Source organism: Grammomys surdaster, unplaced genomic scaffold, assembly GCF_004785775.1.
Source record: "Grammomys surdaster isolate TR1022 unplaced genomic scaffold, NIH_TR_1.0 946, whole genome shotgun sequence".
Taxonomy (NCBI): Eukaryota; Metazoa; Chordata; class Mammalia; order Rodentia; family Muridae; genus Grammomys; species Grammomys surdaster.
The window spans coordinates 531631-546373 of record NW_021605365.1 but is presented as its reverse complement, the minus strand read 5'-3'; the positions used below and the strand labels follow the sequence as shown (position 1 = coordinate 546373).

The 14743-nt window shown below is 47.9% G+C and overlaps 1 protein-coding gene across 5 annotated transcripts in view; it reads right to left on the bottom strand.

The window, feature by feature from the left end:
- The window catches only part of Otof (otoferlin), a 98616-nt gene that overhangs the window by 31930 nt on the left and 51943 nt on the right, over positions 1–14743 (bottom strand). For all 5 annotated transcript variants that reach the window (XM_028782945.1, XM_028782947.1, XM_028782948.1 and 2 more), the window contains 4 exons: positions 7938–8011; positions 6388–6514; positions 5896–5950; positions 22–153 (listed from right to left, as the gene is read on the bottom strand). In XM_028782945.1, the coding sequence (XP_028638778.1) occupies positions 22–153; positions 5896–5950; positions 6388–6514; positions 7938–8011 (388 nt within the window). The remainder of the gene's footprint in view (positions 1–21; positions 154–5895; positions 5951–6387; positions 6515–7937; positions 8012–14743) is intronic.

Below are 14743 nucleotides of genomic sequence, written 5' to 3'. Positions count from 1 at the left end.
GGGCAGTTTGTAGTCACTGACCTCATTGTAGTAAGGGCAGTTTGTAGACTCCTTCATAGACGTGTACTTCTTGTCGTCGCCCACCTCCACACACACCACAGGGTCCATGTTCAAGCCCACCAGCTGCCGAGCTTCAATCACTGTGATGCTGACCTATAGGAGGGAGAGAAGGGATACATGGGGCACTGCAGCCATCCTAGAATCTAGTCTTACCGGAACATGGCAGCAGGCAGCAGGGCTAGGAACTGCAGGACCCAGTCCAGCTTAGAGTGAGACCAGGCTCCAGGTTAACTATGGCCCCTGATATCCTGGGTGATCTTCGGATATCTGCAATGAGGTCACTGGGGGGCTGGTGACCCCTAGGCCAGTGTTGCCGAATCACTCAAGGGAGAAGCATTACCAGATCCTGGTGCTCAGGCTTTGCCCCTGATCAATCAGTCTCAGCCATGTGGAAGACAGGTCCAGCAGCAGTTTTCCTAAACTGACTGGTCAGGCAGGCCCAGCCTACCATAGGCAGCCCGGGACAGCCTACTGCCAGTAGAAGACTAATATTAAAACATGATTTTTTTTGGTAACCTGATTGAGTGATTCTTATGAACTTAAAAGATGACAACATACTCCTAAAACCTCTGGTTGATTCTTGGGTTTCAAGTTCCCCTCAGTGCCATAGCTCTGCTAAGAGAAGGCCACCAAGCCTGCCTCACCCATTCCCCAGCCTCTGAATAGGCCAAGCTGCTCCAGTTTCTCTGAACTTGCTTTGGGTCCTGTCCAGGGTTTCTTGTTTATGCTGCTTACGTCTAAGACGTCCTTGGCTTTCTGGAGGCTGGGTGCTTTCCCATGTTTCAGTCCCCTCTCCCTCTGTAGAAATTCTTTGAGGTGCCGGAGCCTAACCTTCTGGCCTGCGTAGGGAATGTTGTGTGAGTTCTACTGTGGCATTTTGCAGCCTTTAGCTGGGATCTTCTACCCTGGGAAGCCCTCTTTCAGCCGTCTATTTTGTCAATAAATATTTAGGGACGCCTGCTGTGGATAGGCACAGAGGAGGTCGGAATAAACCTCCTGCTCCTCAGGGATCTTACTATAAATGATTACTGGCTTATAGATTTTAAACTAGTATATACATATTTTAGCTTATAATATACATAAGCAATACATTATATCTTTATATGCACAGACATATAAAGATATGCATAGCTAAAGGATGTATATAAAGACACACATATGTAAAAATGTATTGATATGTACATATATAAAACTGAAAAATATAAGACTATATGTAGAGAGAGTGAGAAGAGGGAGGACAGGAAAGGGAGAGGGAGAAGGAGGAAGGGAAAGGAAGAGAGGGCAAAGGGGAGGAAGGAGTGCGAGTTCTGAGGCAACTGTTATACTTCCTGAGTCTTCATTTCAAGCCATTAGCTCTTGCCTTGGATTGGGGTGTGTGTGTCCCCATTAGCGTGGACACGGCAAAACACAGGCAGGTACAGATTTGGGCTGCTGGTCTTGGACCTGAGCCTCAGCCTGACATATGGGCAGGAACGGATGTGGAGGATCCTGTGGGCTCATTGAGCTGCACATCCTCAGCTCCAAGCTGAGGCTGTACCTAGTGAGGGTCAAACAAGACGACGCACATCCAAAACCACCGCTCAGGAGAAAACTCCAGGAAATGAGAGCTGGGGTGTAAGTGGCCCTGTAGAGCTGTGTCTCCTAGGGGCCATCTCTTGAGGAGGCAGGGCTGGTGGGATGTCTCGGGGAGCTTGTCTACAGAATGCTTGAACCTGCATTTCCCCCCAATGTCTCCTGCCGCTGTCAGCACTTCCACTAGCTAACCAGGCTGTAGGAGCAGCTGTCGGTGCGCTCAGCTGGGTCTCCAGCACCTCAGTTGTTATGCTTCGATGCAACTTCCAAATATGATTTCACTCAGGAGAATTATTTTCCCCTTTTAGATAGAAAGACTCCTTACTAAAATTACCATCTACTGTGTTCCTCAAGGTCTTATAAATAGCTCAAAGACCAAGAAAAATCCACGCATCAGAAATGATGCTAGGAAAATAGAAACCCTAACACCAATAAGACCACTGCCAAGAAAGCACAGAGATTCAGAAGCAACTGTGCGCTGAAGGGACACGTGAACTCTGTGCGCAGCCGCTTCTATTCTGGGGTGTGAGAGGCCAAGGGGCTGATGGATGCTTAGAGTCCACGCTTGAAAAAGTCTCAATAGTCACTACTTCTTCAGGGAGCCAAAAGGGAAATAGTGCTAATTAACTTAGCACCGAGAAGTTTGCTATGAAGAGACACTAGGAGTCCTTCTGGAATATTCTTTGCACAGTAGTGCATAGAGTTTTAACTTCCAGAAACATTTTTAAAAACATGTATTATTTTTATTTTATATGCATTGGTGTTTTGTCTGCCTGTGTGTCCTGTGAAGGTGTCAGATCACTTGGAAATGGGAACAGACAGTTGCAAGCTGCCGTGTGGTTACTGGGAATTGAACCTGGGTCCTCTGGAAGAGCAGCCCGTGCTCTTATCACTGAGCAATCTCTCTAGTCGCATAATCCTTTTTATGCAAATGGTTTAAAGGTTCATTTACTGTTTTCCTACAACTAGCATGTCTACCCCACCCACCCGCAAAAAGAAGAGATTTGCTATAACTCAGGCCTGGGAAACAGACAAGCGTGGTTTTGGCCAGATGTGCCAGCTAAGAGTAAATTCCCCACACCAAGGTGGCTGGTTTTCACATGTGCATTCCACATTCCATCTTCTGTCCCCTCCTCTGTTCAGGGTTCATTCTCCCATCTTCTGCAGTGCTAGCAGCAGTGACCCAGTCAGGAGCTGACAGTAGACGTGGGAGGTGAACTGAGGAGGAGAGGGAGGGTGGGAAGGAATGAAGAGATGGGAGAGCAAATGTCAGAGGGGGATGTGCTTTCCTAGATGGTCCCAGGGGAAGCCTGGGAGCGTGAGGTAGAGGCGAGAGGTGAGGAGCATGATACTGGGGCAGAAGGGAAGCCCACTCCCACGGCATTCCCAGCTACTGCTTCAGGTGTGTGTGTGTGTGTGTGTGTGTGTGTCTAACACTTGAAATTAAAAGAATGTGAACATCTTCTATACTTGGCAGGAGGCCATCCAGTCATCAGAATGTTGAGAAAACAGAAGCTACAAAGCCAATGAAAAATTTCAGGAAAGCAAAGAAACTTCCATCTCATGTACAGCGTTTCCAGGATGAAAACTCAGAGAGCAAAGGGAGTCACAAGTAGGACGCTGGGACCAGCTGGCACCTCTGGCTAACCCACCATCTCTCCTGTTCAGGCAAGGACTAGTATTCCCAAGAGCTTTCTCCAAAGCAAGGGACAATGCTGGAGGGTGGAGGGAAAAACTACTCAAATGTCCTTACTGACTTCACAAATAATGGTGTCCTGTGACCTCCTTTGGGGGCCTCTGTTCATGTGTGCATCAGAATGTCAGGGGAAGGTAGAGGGGAGAGGGGATGGGTGAGCCTGCGCTCACCCATGGAACTGCTGTTCTACAGCCTTCTTCATCTTCTTTTGCCTCCAGGGCCAGAGGCATGACATGACCTGCTCACTCTGGTGGTGACATGCAGGGTAAAGTGGGGGACAATATGAAGACATGGAGGCCAAGGGGAGGGAATGCAGGAACACAGCAGAGGTGAGAGTGGGGCTTGGGTCTGGCCTGGGAGACCCAATGATGCTGGAAACTGGAGACCTGTTTGGAGGTGACATCTTAAGACTTAATATCAGGAAGAAAGATCAGGAGACAGACTCTAGGCTCATGAATATACTCCAAGGACAGCTGCCCACCCTGCTGGGTAAAGCGCACGGTCCCAGGTAGGTAACAGTGGTTTGTCCCCTTGAAGATAACCAGGAAAGAAGAACATAATGTTCCATCTGTTATAAATTGCCCCCAGCATGCTGCACACTGGGGTCTCTTCCCACAGGCCTCCTTCCACTGGTCTGTAACCTTCACGATCAGTCTGGCTCTCAGGATCCCATCCAGACCTGGATTCTGCTAGGTTCTCTTCTCCCCCTCTCCAGTGTCATGCACTCTTTGAGGTCTTTCTGATTAATTAAAGCCAAGTTCCTCAAAGGAGAGAAGCTGCCGTGGGTTTTATTGGTTTGTACATCATATTTATTAGAAGTGGAAATATTTTGTGTTTCAGTCCTCTTTGTTCCCTCTAGCACAGTGGACAAATGCACGCAGGCGAGCTGTGGATGGCCCTGTCAGGAGACAGCACTGCCAGGTGAGATGGGTTAGCTGGTGCAAGTCAGAAGGTTTAAATGACTTTGGAGGGAGAACTATCTGACCTGGCACACGAAAGTCCCTGGCAGGAAGTGGTTTGGGAGGAAGATGTAAGTGCTGAGCTAAGTCACCAAGGGGTCAGAAGGGAGCAACTGTTACAGAGAACAAGCAGCTCTGACTGCTGTGTGGCTCTGAACCCCGCCTCCAGCCTTGATTTAACCTTGATCGGTAGCCCTGTAACTCTTGGTTCATGTCTTACTGTAGAAGCGGAGTACCCATTACATCTGGATGGTTGTAAGGATGACAAGATCTCAGCGGAAACACATATAAAACTCCTAGCACAGTGCTTGCTTTATAATCAGCCTTTAAAAAAATAAATTGTATTAACAACAGTTTTGTGTGCTTCTGCACACAGGCCAGTGGCATGGGATCAGAGTAGGGTCTCTGGGATTTCCCTGGTCTCAGCACACAGAAACACCCCACACCCAGGTTTCAGTCTTCTGGAAACATCTCCTAATGCCTCAGGACATTGTGTTTGGGATTTGATAGGGCAGGGGGCAATGCTCCCAAACCTCCATGGGACTTGAAGGCTTGAGGTTGTCCTAAAGTTCCAGGGGGGCACATGTGACATGACTTGGGGCTATTTTTTAAATACCATGGAAAACAGTTACTGGAGGGAAACAAGTCAAAGCAAGTATTAAGGGAGGCATGTTTCCTTGGGAAACGTGACCAGGCGTATTTTTCAGTGGGGGTTATCTAGACTTTGTCTTATCTCCTGAGGGAGGTGAGGTGGGCTTGTCCATACAAAAGGGTAGTTAGTGTGCATGGAGCCTGGGAAATGGGCATCGAAAATAAAGCTGTACTCATAACAGTTTCTGACCTATAACTGGGTCCTGTTAACTGTTAGGGGAGAGTCTGGAGCCGTAGAGGCTCCCTAGGCCTGTCTTGAGAGATGCCTTCTCTTGACTTTCTTCTCACTTTGTACATAAGGACTAGGTGTTTCCAGCTTGGACACCTGTTTACTCTGATCTCAGGCTGGGAGAAAAGCCAAGACCGAGGATCTGGGCCTGCAAAGCGGAAGCCACCGAAGCCTGTGTCGGCAGCCACCATGGGCACCGAGCCCCTGTTCTGTCTGTACTACGGCTACATCTACAACCCTTCTCGTCAGAGCCTTTTAAAATTTAGTTTCAGAAACAAAGAACTACTAATCTAAGAAGATATAGAGATGAAAAGAAGAAAAACAGGAATGAAGTTACTTTCAGCTTTAAAATAAGCTGGAACAATTTAAAAACACACCCAACATTCTTCAAAACGTGTGTGTGTGTGTGTGTGTGTGTGTGTGTGTGTGTGTATGTGTATGTGTTACTATTTTTTCTGGGTCCCCTTTCCTTAAGATTTTCAACAATGGGCACAGAATCTTTAAGGAGCTTTGGCTGTGCAAACAGAGATCTCACATTTTTCTTTTGGTTTGCGTTGCCTTAACACTCCTAGGAATGCCTCTCAGACAGAAGGCTTCTTTGAGATGTTATACTCAGATGTGACTCTATGATGTCTTGGCTCTTACCTCCGAGTCTCTCCCACACAGCTGGCTGGAACTCCACACTCCAGCAGAGTCTGTAAGGCCCAAACATCCAGGTGCCCACCTACCTGGTAATCCATTGGCCTCCCAGCGCTTGGCTCCATCTTAATGTCTGGCTTAGACCTGAGGAGAAGAACGTACTGTCAGGCTGGCATGAGATATGGAAAGGCCAGAGGGACAAAAATGTGGCCTTCAAATACTCAATTCTGCCAACAGAATTGGGGGTGTATGGGGATGAGGGGTAGATGTCTTCAATGGCACCAATAGAGAAGATTAAACAAAGACAAAAGTAACAGAGAGATGGCCATTGGGTGAACAGAGTCACGTGTGGACTGGTCAGCTCTGTGATGTCCCTTCACCCACAGAAGCTCAAGGACCTGATCCACTCCTGCCTCTACAGGGAGACAACTCAGAGGACATCCAAGAACAGTAAGAAAGGGCAAAGCTGGGGAGAAGCTACTCATAGGCCCTGTTTTCTCTGTCCCCAGTTTCAAGCCTGGCAAGCAGGCCCTGCTCAGCAGAGCGGTGGCAGATGGGATGGAGGTCTCTGGCCCACTCACCGTTTGTTGGAGACATTGCTGGTGAGTGCGGTGACCGAGGCTAGAGACACTGAGTCAGGATCCAGCCCATCCCCGAGCCGGATGGCTAGGTGGTCCAGGTCCTCCATTTCCAGCACTGCTGGCTCATCTGGGGAAGAAGGGAAGGGTGGGTGGATGAATGAAGGGCTAGGGACTGTCTCCTAGGAAGGAGAGTTAAGTTTCTTGTTTATTTAATGGAACTTGCTTAGAATACTGCCACCCATATGTCTCATGTGCTCTTAATTACAACAGGGTCTCACTATATAGCCCGGGCTAGCTTGGATCTCTCTGTGTAGACCAGGCTAGCTTCAAACTCACAGAGACCCAGCTGCCTCTGCCTCCTAAGTCTTGGAATTAAAGATGCACATGGCCTTAAAACGTTTTAATTGCCATTATGTCTAGTCTTACTTTCTTCTGTAATCTTAGCCGAATCTAATTCTTTTACTTAACTCTATTCTTTAAAGCTCTGAATAGCCTTTGTGGAAGAGAGAAAACATCCTGAGCTTGCTACATGCAGCTCAGCACAATGGCTACTTTTAAATGGAGTGGCTACTGGATGCAGGTCACAATACACACAGACACAGACACACACACACACAGACACACACACACAGACGCACGCACGCACACACACATGCACGCACACATACGTCCTTATAGCTAAGACCTGTCAATGTGGGCTTTATCGCATACAGATACTTCTTTTTTGGGGTGGGGTGTTTCGAGACAGGGTTTCTCTGTATAGCCCGGGCTGTCCTGGAACTCACTCTGTAGACCAGGCCGGCCTTGAACTCACAGATACTTCTTACTCCGAGGTGTAAGAAGTAACTTATCTGTGGGAGCCACAGTGGAACGCAGAGCTCAGGCCTGTACCCCTGCGTATGAATCCAGTGGGATGAAATCATGATTTGGAAAATCATCCAGAGATGGTAGGTTTGGGTTTCAGTAGGAAGCTTACCCTCCATCTAAAAGGAATGCAGCCAAAACTGGCTGGGGAAGAGAAAGTTCTAGGGCCAATGGGCCTCATAGGAGAGCCCCAATGGTGGGTGAACATACCTCCTCACTCCACCCCACACACCCCCTTATCTTTCATCTGTCCTTCTTCTTTCTTTAAATGGCTGTCAGATGCCGTTCCAGCCTCCTCTCTTAGGAGAGACTCCTGTCGCCAGGCCCAGTGGCCGTTTTCTGAGATGGGTGTGCGGCAGCCGTCCGGCACAGCATAGCATGCTTTCTTGCTACTATCTTTTTTTTTTTTAATTAAAAAAAAAATCTTTGGGCTCATGTGAAGTTAAATACTCAACGTAGGGAGAAGGAGCCCATCCACCTGGCAGAGGCTCAATGTTCTATGCCTCCCTCCCCTAACCTCCAGACTAGCCAATGGGAGTACAAGCCCTGCCCGAGTGGCTGTGGGAGTGTCCAATGGGGAAGGAGGGTTATTTGCGCCCAGTCCGGGACAGGCTTAAATGATGGTGACAGTTCAAAGAAGTGGATGCTGCAGCTGTGTGGATGGTGGGGAGGACCACGTTCCCTACCTTGTCTTTGGGGCTCCTCTTTGTGGGACCGAGTCTTGCCGAGTTTCATGGCCGAGAATACACTCCTTCCTGCTCTGTAAAAGGGAGACCCCAGAGTGAGGTGGGGGCGGGGACAGATACACGCAGGAAATGCACAAACACACAAGAGGCAGTCCCTGAGGGACTCAGAGAAAAAGGAGACGGGGCCCTCTGTTGTTGTTCACTTTTCCCAAGATACAATACAAATTAGGGACCATGAGCCCCAAAGGACATAGGCTACTTCCTCCCAGGCACCGTCTTCAGGTTAATGAAGAGCAGGTGGGAGTCCCAGCTCACCAGGGAAGTGGCTGGGCCTTGAGCATCTCACCTAAGCCCTGTCTTCTCAGAGCTCTGACATATGCAAGGTCCCTCAGCTTTCTTCCTGTCCATGCACCCCCCACTAGAGCTAACAGGAAAAGAGGCCAGATGCCTAGAGACAACATCAGAACAGATACAAAGGTCCGGGGGACTCAGAAGGACAGGCTGAGGGTGAGCCTGAGGTAGGAGCCATAGATGTCAGCTGTTCAGGTCTCAGGTGGCTTTGGAACACAGAGCCTGCCCTGTCTTACTCTATTCGCTGTGCCAGGAGACCCTCCCGAGACCCCAGTGAAAAGGGTCTTTCTCTTATCCTGGTTGCCCCTCTGCCTACACCTTCCTATGGCAGACCACCATCTCTTACCTAGCCCCTACCTCTTCCTCTGGTGTGGTGTGGCCGTGTGCTCAGGCAAAGGGTCTTGCAGTCAGTGGGGCTGAGGGAAGGGGACAGGGGTCCCCACAGCCCTTCAGAGATGTCTCTGCAGCCGAGCCTGAGGTCCCCAGAGCCAGGAAAGACCAGGAGTAGGATCCGTGGGGGGAAGTACAGTATTCCATTACCCCATTCATATTGTATAAGAGGGACATCTGACTCCTTTGCTTCCCATTCTCCTCCTCCTGGGTGTGGCTGCCATACTGCAGGCTCCTGTGGGGGTGGGTACAGGCCCATTCCTCATCTGCTTCTTGATGTGGGTCAGCCTCTTTACAGAGGCTTGAGCATGGCATCAAAGACACCCAGATCCTTGCTTTGCAAGCTGTACAGTGTGAGGTTGGAGAGAACCTTTCTGTCCTTGTGATGGCCAGGAAACCTCAAGCCCCTCTACTTGGGATTGGGGGATCAGCATCATTCCCCAAACCTGGTTCTATCTTAAACCCAGATATGGAGTGAGCCATGTCTGTATCCTGTGCTGGATGGGTGGACAGGGACCACTTCTGTCATGTCGTGTCAACTCACGGATATGTTCATTGATATCCTAGATACAGGTCAAAGAGGCTGATGGCCCTGCTTTGTCTGCTTCCCCTTGTATTATAGTTTAAAATGAAGAAAAGGAGGGAAGGGGCTCTGTAAAGGAAAGCTGGTGTCTTTGGAGTTACTATTATTTGGCTCAAGTGTCTTCTCGGCTGTTCTCTAGTCTCTGAATGGGTAATCTTGTTTTACTTTTTGGATTGTGTGGTGTGCATGTGTGTATGCATGTCCACACTCGTGTCGATACTCAAGTGTGCACCCACGTGTGGAGGTCAAAGGCTGACAACGGATGTCCTTCTCAACTGCTCTCCACTTTGTTTACTGAGACAGTGTCTCCTGTTGAACCTAGAGCTCAATGACCAGACTAGTCTAGTTAGCCAGCATGCTCAGTAGAGCCCTTCTCTTCTTCTGGAATCCTGGGATTACATACATGGATTCCCATGGGCTGCCATACATGACAAGCATATTATCCAGTGGGTTATAGCCCCAAGCCCCTCAACTGCAAATCCCATTTCTGTGATTTTTAACTACTGACTCAAAGAACAAAATGGCTATGAGGATGATGTCATCTCAAAGGTATTTTCTGTGATCCAGGCCCAGCCTGTGTGGGACCTTAAGTTAACTTTTAAATTTTGATTTTGTTTAAAGCATTTTTAAAAAAAGATTTATTTTATGTATGTGAGTCCACTGTAGCTGTCTTCAGACACACCAGAAGAGGACTTCAGATCCCATTACAGATGGTTGTGAACCACCATGTGGGTGCTGGGAATTGAACTCAGGACCTCTGGAAGAGCAGTCAGTGCTCTTAACTGCTGAGCCATCTCTCAAGCCCTGTTTAGAGCATTTAAATGCTAAAAATTACATTTATTTAGTCTTTACTTATTAATTTGTTTAGAGAGAGTGTGAAGACATGTATGTTCCACGGCTCAGGAGAAAACGTTTAGGCATTGGCTCTCCTCTCCCACCATGAGTGTCCTGGAGACAGAACTGACCGAGAGTCTCAGCTTTAGTGGTAGGTGCCTTTACCTCTTGAGCCACCCTCACACCTTTTTTTGAGACAGGGTCTCATATGACCCAGGCTGGCTTGAAACTTGCTGTATAGCCTAGGCTGGTCTTGATCTCCTGATTCTCCTCTCTCAGCCTTCCAATGTTGGGATTAAAGGTATACACCACCAAATTACACTGGAAGGAATTAAACCTGGGTGTGCACAAATGAACACACACACATACACAAACACACACACACAAACACACACACACAAACACACACACACACACACACACACACATCTTTATTCAGCCAGGAAGAATTAAAGCTCAGAGAGATGAAAATCATTTTAGTATCCTATAGTAAGTGGAAGAACTGAGGCTGAAGGCTGAAGTTCATGTCTGTAGGCCTGCAGGAGTTCTGCTGTCCTGGCCACATTGCCTCCATGGTCAGGCCCTCTCTGGGCATGAATTCATTGTTACCAAAAGGAAGACTCAGGAAAAGGTAGCAGGGAAATTGCAGCCATGGCAGTGGCTCCGGTGCCCTTTGCAGCCTGGGATGCCATTTACACAGAGTCCCTCCTGCATTAGAACGGGCTGTGTGGAGGCAGGAAAGGGGTCACTCTGCCTGGCTTTGCCTGAAGTATCCTGGGGACTTTCTCCCCAACAAGTGGCTTCCCCAACTCCTGCAACAGTCCTAGCCTCAGGATCACGTGAGCACTCACACTGTCTCTAAGCTGTGCCACCCACCGTGTCACAGCCTTGAGATTCTTTTCTGTCCAGGCTCACTGTTCTGTGGCTTCTGTTATGGATGACAAAAGACTTTCAATGTTTGCCTTTGTACAAGCTGCTCTTGGCTCTTTCTAGAGTCCTAGTCATGTGTATGTGTGACATGGTATAGCCATGGCTGCCTGCTCTAGCCAGAACCTCCTCACCCCTGGTGGAACGGTTCTGAGACGGCAGATCCGAGTGCTATGTGGGTCAGAAGAAGCCCTGCCTGGAGAAGCCAGCAGGCTGTTTCTGGAGCTGGAATCTGGGCTGCTGCCAGAAGCCCAGAAGGACTGTGTGGCTTTCTAAAGCTGGTCCTGTATAGCAACTTAAGTTCAACACCCGGAGTGCTCTTGGATAGTTATGAGCTTTTAATTAAAATGTCACTTTATTCTTTGGTACGAACATTTTAGGGAATGAAAATTGGGACCTTTAATGACCATACTTAAACCCAACTACTTCTACTATACCCTGAAAAAAAAATTCAAAGAAGAAAACCTTCCTCTTAAGACTGGGTCATGTGACCACTATAGCCAACAGACTTGCAGGCAGCACCACATGCCTGGGGATGTCTCAAAATGGTGTTTGTTTGGTGAATAGTGAAGATATGTGCAGTGGTGGACACCGTCTGTCTCTATGATCCTTAGAGTCCAGGTGAATAGTGAAGATATGTGCAGTGGTGGACACCGTCTGTCTCTGTGGTCCTTAGAGTCCAGGTGAATAGTGCAGATGTGTGCAGTGGTGGACACCGTCTGTCTCTGTGGTCCTTAGAGTCCAGGTGAATAGTGCAGATGTGTGCAGTGGTGGACACCGTCTGTCTCTATGGTCCTTAGAGTCCAGGCTCTACACCTGTGGTGCCTTCTACACTGGGGGTGGCAGAGCAGGATGCCACTGCTACCACTGCCCTTCGTGATCTCTCAGTCGACACATGGGGAGACTCACTATTGAAAAGGCCCTTTCTACTGTGCTTGTCCCTGGAAAGCAGTGCACTCCAGGCCAAGGGTAAAGGGTAAAGGGCAAAGGGCAAAGGACAAAGGACAATTTAAAAAATAAAGTTAGTTTAATCAGGGCACTTTAAAGATTGTCAACTTATATTGGAGACAGATTTTTTAAAAATTAGCTTGTGATTTCAGTTTCTATTCTAAGATGTTTAATTCTGCATTTCTTCTAATGGGGTTCTATAACCACAGAAGGTAGGATGGAGTGAGGAACAGGCATAGAAACAAGGCAGTAGTCAACTCTGTGAAGAGAAACCTTCAGTCAAGTGTGTCTGTACTCATAGGCACAGAATGCTTGAGAGATATGAGATTGAGCACTTTCTCCAAGGGATTCATCCTAAGTGACACTCGATTCTACAGTTGACCCTGACGCTTGGGCCATAGCCACATCTGCAATTGCTGGAGTTGACTGACAGTAGCAACAAAGGGCTGCTGAGCTGGTACAGTGGGTAAAAGGGCTTGCAGCCAAGCCTGATGACCTGAGTTCAACCCCTGGGACCCACACAGTGGAAGGGGAGAATTGAGGACCATAAATTGCCCTCTGATTTCCATATGAATGCTACACACACACACACACACACACACCCCAAATGAACAAACAAATGAACAATGTTAATGAAACAAAAAAACAAAATAATCAACAACAAAAACCATGCATACATAAAAACACAAACAAAAAAAAAAAACCCTGACAATTAGGTGTGTAGGGGCAGTAAAGATAGAAACTCACATTTACTTCCAGTGGCTGGATTACCATGGTCAGAATAATATATCTAGACTGACAGTTCTCTAGAGAAAAGACTTTTAAATCTGTGTGTTCACTGTAATGCCTTCCTTTATGTACCTAACAATTCCCTCACCTTGTTCCGCGGCTCACTTTAGAAGTTCTGTCTCGATAGCTCTGCAGTGCACACAGGGCTCAAGGGTGGAAGCTGCATATTCATTATGACCTAGGGCATGCACTGAGGGAAGCCCAGCAGCCTGATTGCTTCATTGGTTTGCTCTATGAATTATTCTGGAAGCGGTGGCTTAGAATGCCTGGTTGCAAAATGAACTATAGACGGAGCCACTCGCTGTCCAGCCAGGGCTTCTCCTCCACAAGCGCTTTCGACTGGAAATGTCGAGGCTCACTGCTCAGGCCTCGGGTAATCAGGATGCATGAACTCTGCACGAGAGGCAGGGTCTACATTGCTTCTTTGTATCGTTTACACTGCCAGGTTTGCTAATCCAAGGTGTGTCTCAACTGCCTCAGATGGGCTCATCTCTTTTCTTTTCCATGCCCCAGGTACATTGTTTCTTTTTCCTTGTGTGCAATCATGGGAGTCAGAGGACAACGCTGAGGAGTTGGCTTTCTCTCTCTACCATGTGGGGTCCGGTGATGGAGCCGAGGTCGTCAGCCTTGATGCCAATTTACTTGTTGTGCTGTCTCACAGGCCTTTTTATTGAACTTTTAAGACAGGTTCTCAACTCAACCAGGTTGGCCTCTAACTCAATATGAAGCTGAGGCTTGCCTTGAACTCCTGACCCTTCTGCTTCTATCTCCTGACTGCTTGGATGTGTATAGATGCTCCCTGTCCCTGTGGTTACAGGTAATTGTGTAATTTTAAATGTATTTGAAACTGTGTTGAATTTCAGTTTGTTTTGAATAGCTTTCTGCATGGGTGAAGGACAGGTGTGTGTGTGTGTGTGTGTGTGTGTGTGTGTGTGTGTATGTGTGCATTTATTAATATTCCTTATTATTTTAAAAATTATTTTTATTTTATATGCATTTGTGTTTTGCCTGTGTCTGTGTCTGCATGAGGGTGCTGGATCTCCTGGAACTGGAGTTGCAACAGTTTTGAGTTACATGTGGGGGTTGGGAATTGAACCTGGGTACTCAGGAAGAGCAGCAAGTGTTCTTGACCCCTGAACCATCTCCCCAGCCCCTGATTTATATTTTTAGAGCTGAAGAATTAATCCTGGGACTACATCATCTCCATCTGGCCTGTTTGTACATGTGTCCCTCTTATACCAGAGAGACTGTGAGACCATCAAGTGTTCCTCCTGACCTATTCGTGCCTGGGAATCTGGCGCCTCCTTTCTTCCTGGTTGCCAATTCTTTTGCAAAGCTTCATCAAACTCTAACATGATTTTCCATCTCCCTATGGGGGAACGCCTATTGTTTCCTGGGTCAAATCTATTTCCTCTGATCTCCCTGCAGCCCAAGTATAAACCAACCATTTTGGCCACATGGTTGTCATGATCTGCAAACTCTTCTCACAGTGTTCTTTTCTCAGGCTGAAGAGTTTCAATTTGCTTAATCACATCTTAGAGATTCCATTCCCAGTTTCCGGACACATTAAAATAATATTAAATCCTAGCTGACTTAATCTCATTTGGTAATGGGACAGCAAGAAACAAGATGGAGTAGGGCCAGGGAGGTCGCATGTCTTGGGGACCTGCCACGGCCCGCATTGTGTGGCCAGTCTACCCCAGTTTCAGTCACAGGGGTCAAGCCAGTCTGACAGACTGGGAGTTGGATGGGCCTTGAGGCCTGGTAATTTCAGAGAGAACCTAGGGGAGAGAAGACAGGTAGCTATGCCTCCCAGGTAAGCCTTGGACATCTCAGTGGCCACAGAGAAACCTAGAGCAGTGAGCCTTCTCACTAAGAAAGGTCCCCAGATCAGTGTCCCTACTACCTCTTACCCACACTGGGACTCAGATTCCGGATCTCTCTCTCTCTCTCTCTCTCTCTCTCTCTCTCTCTCTCTCTCTCT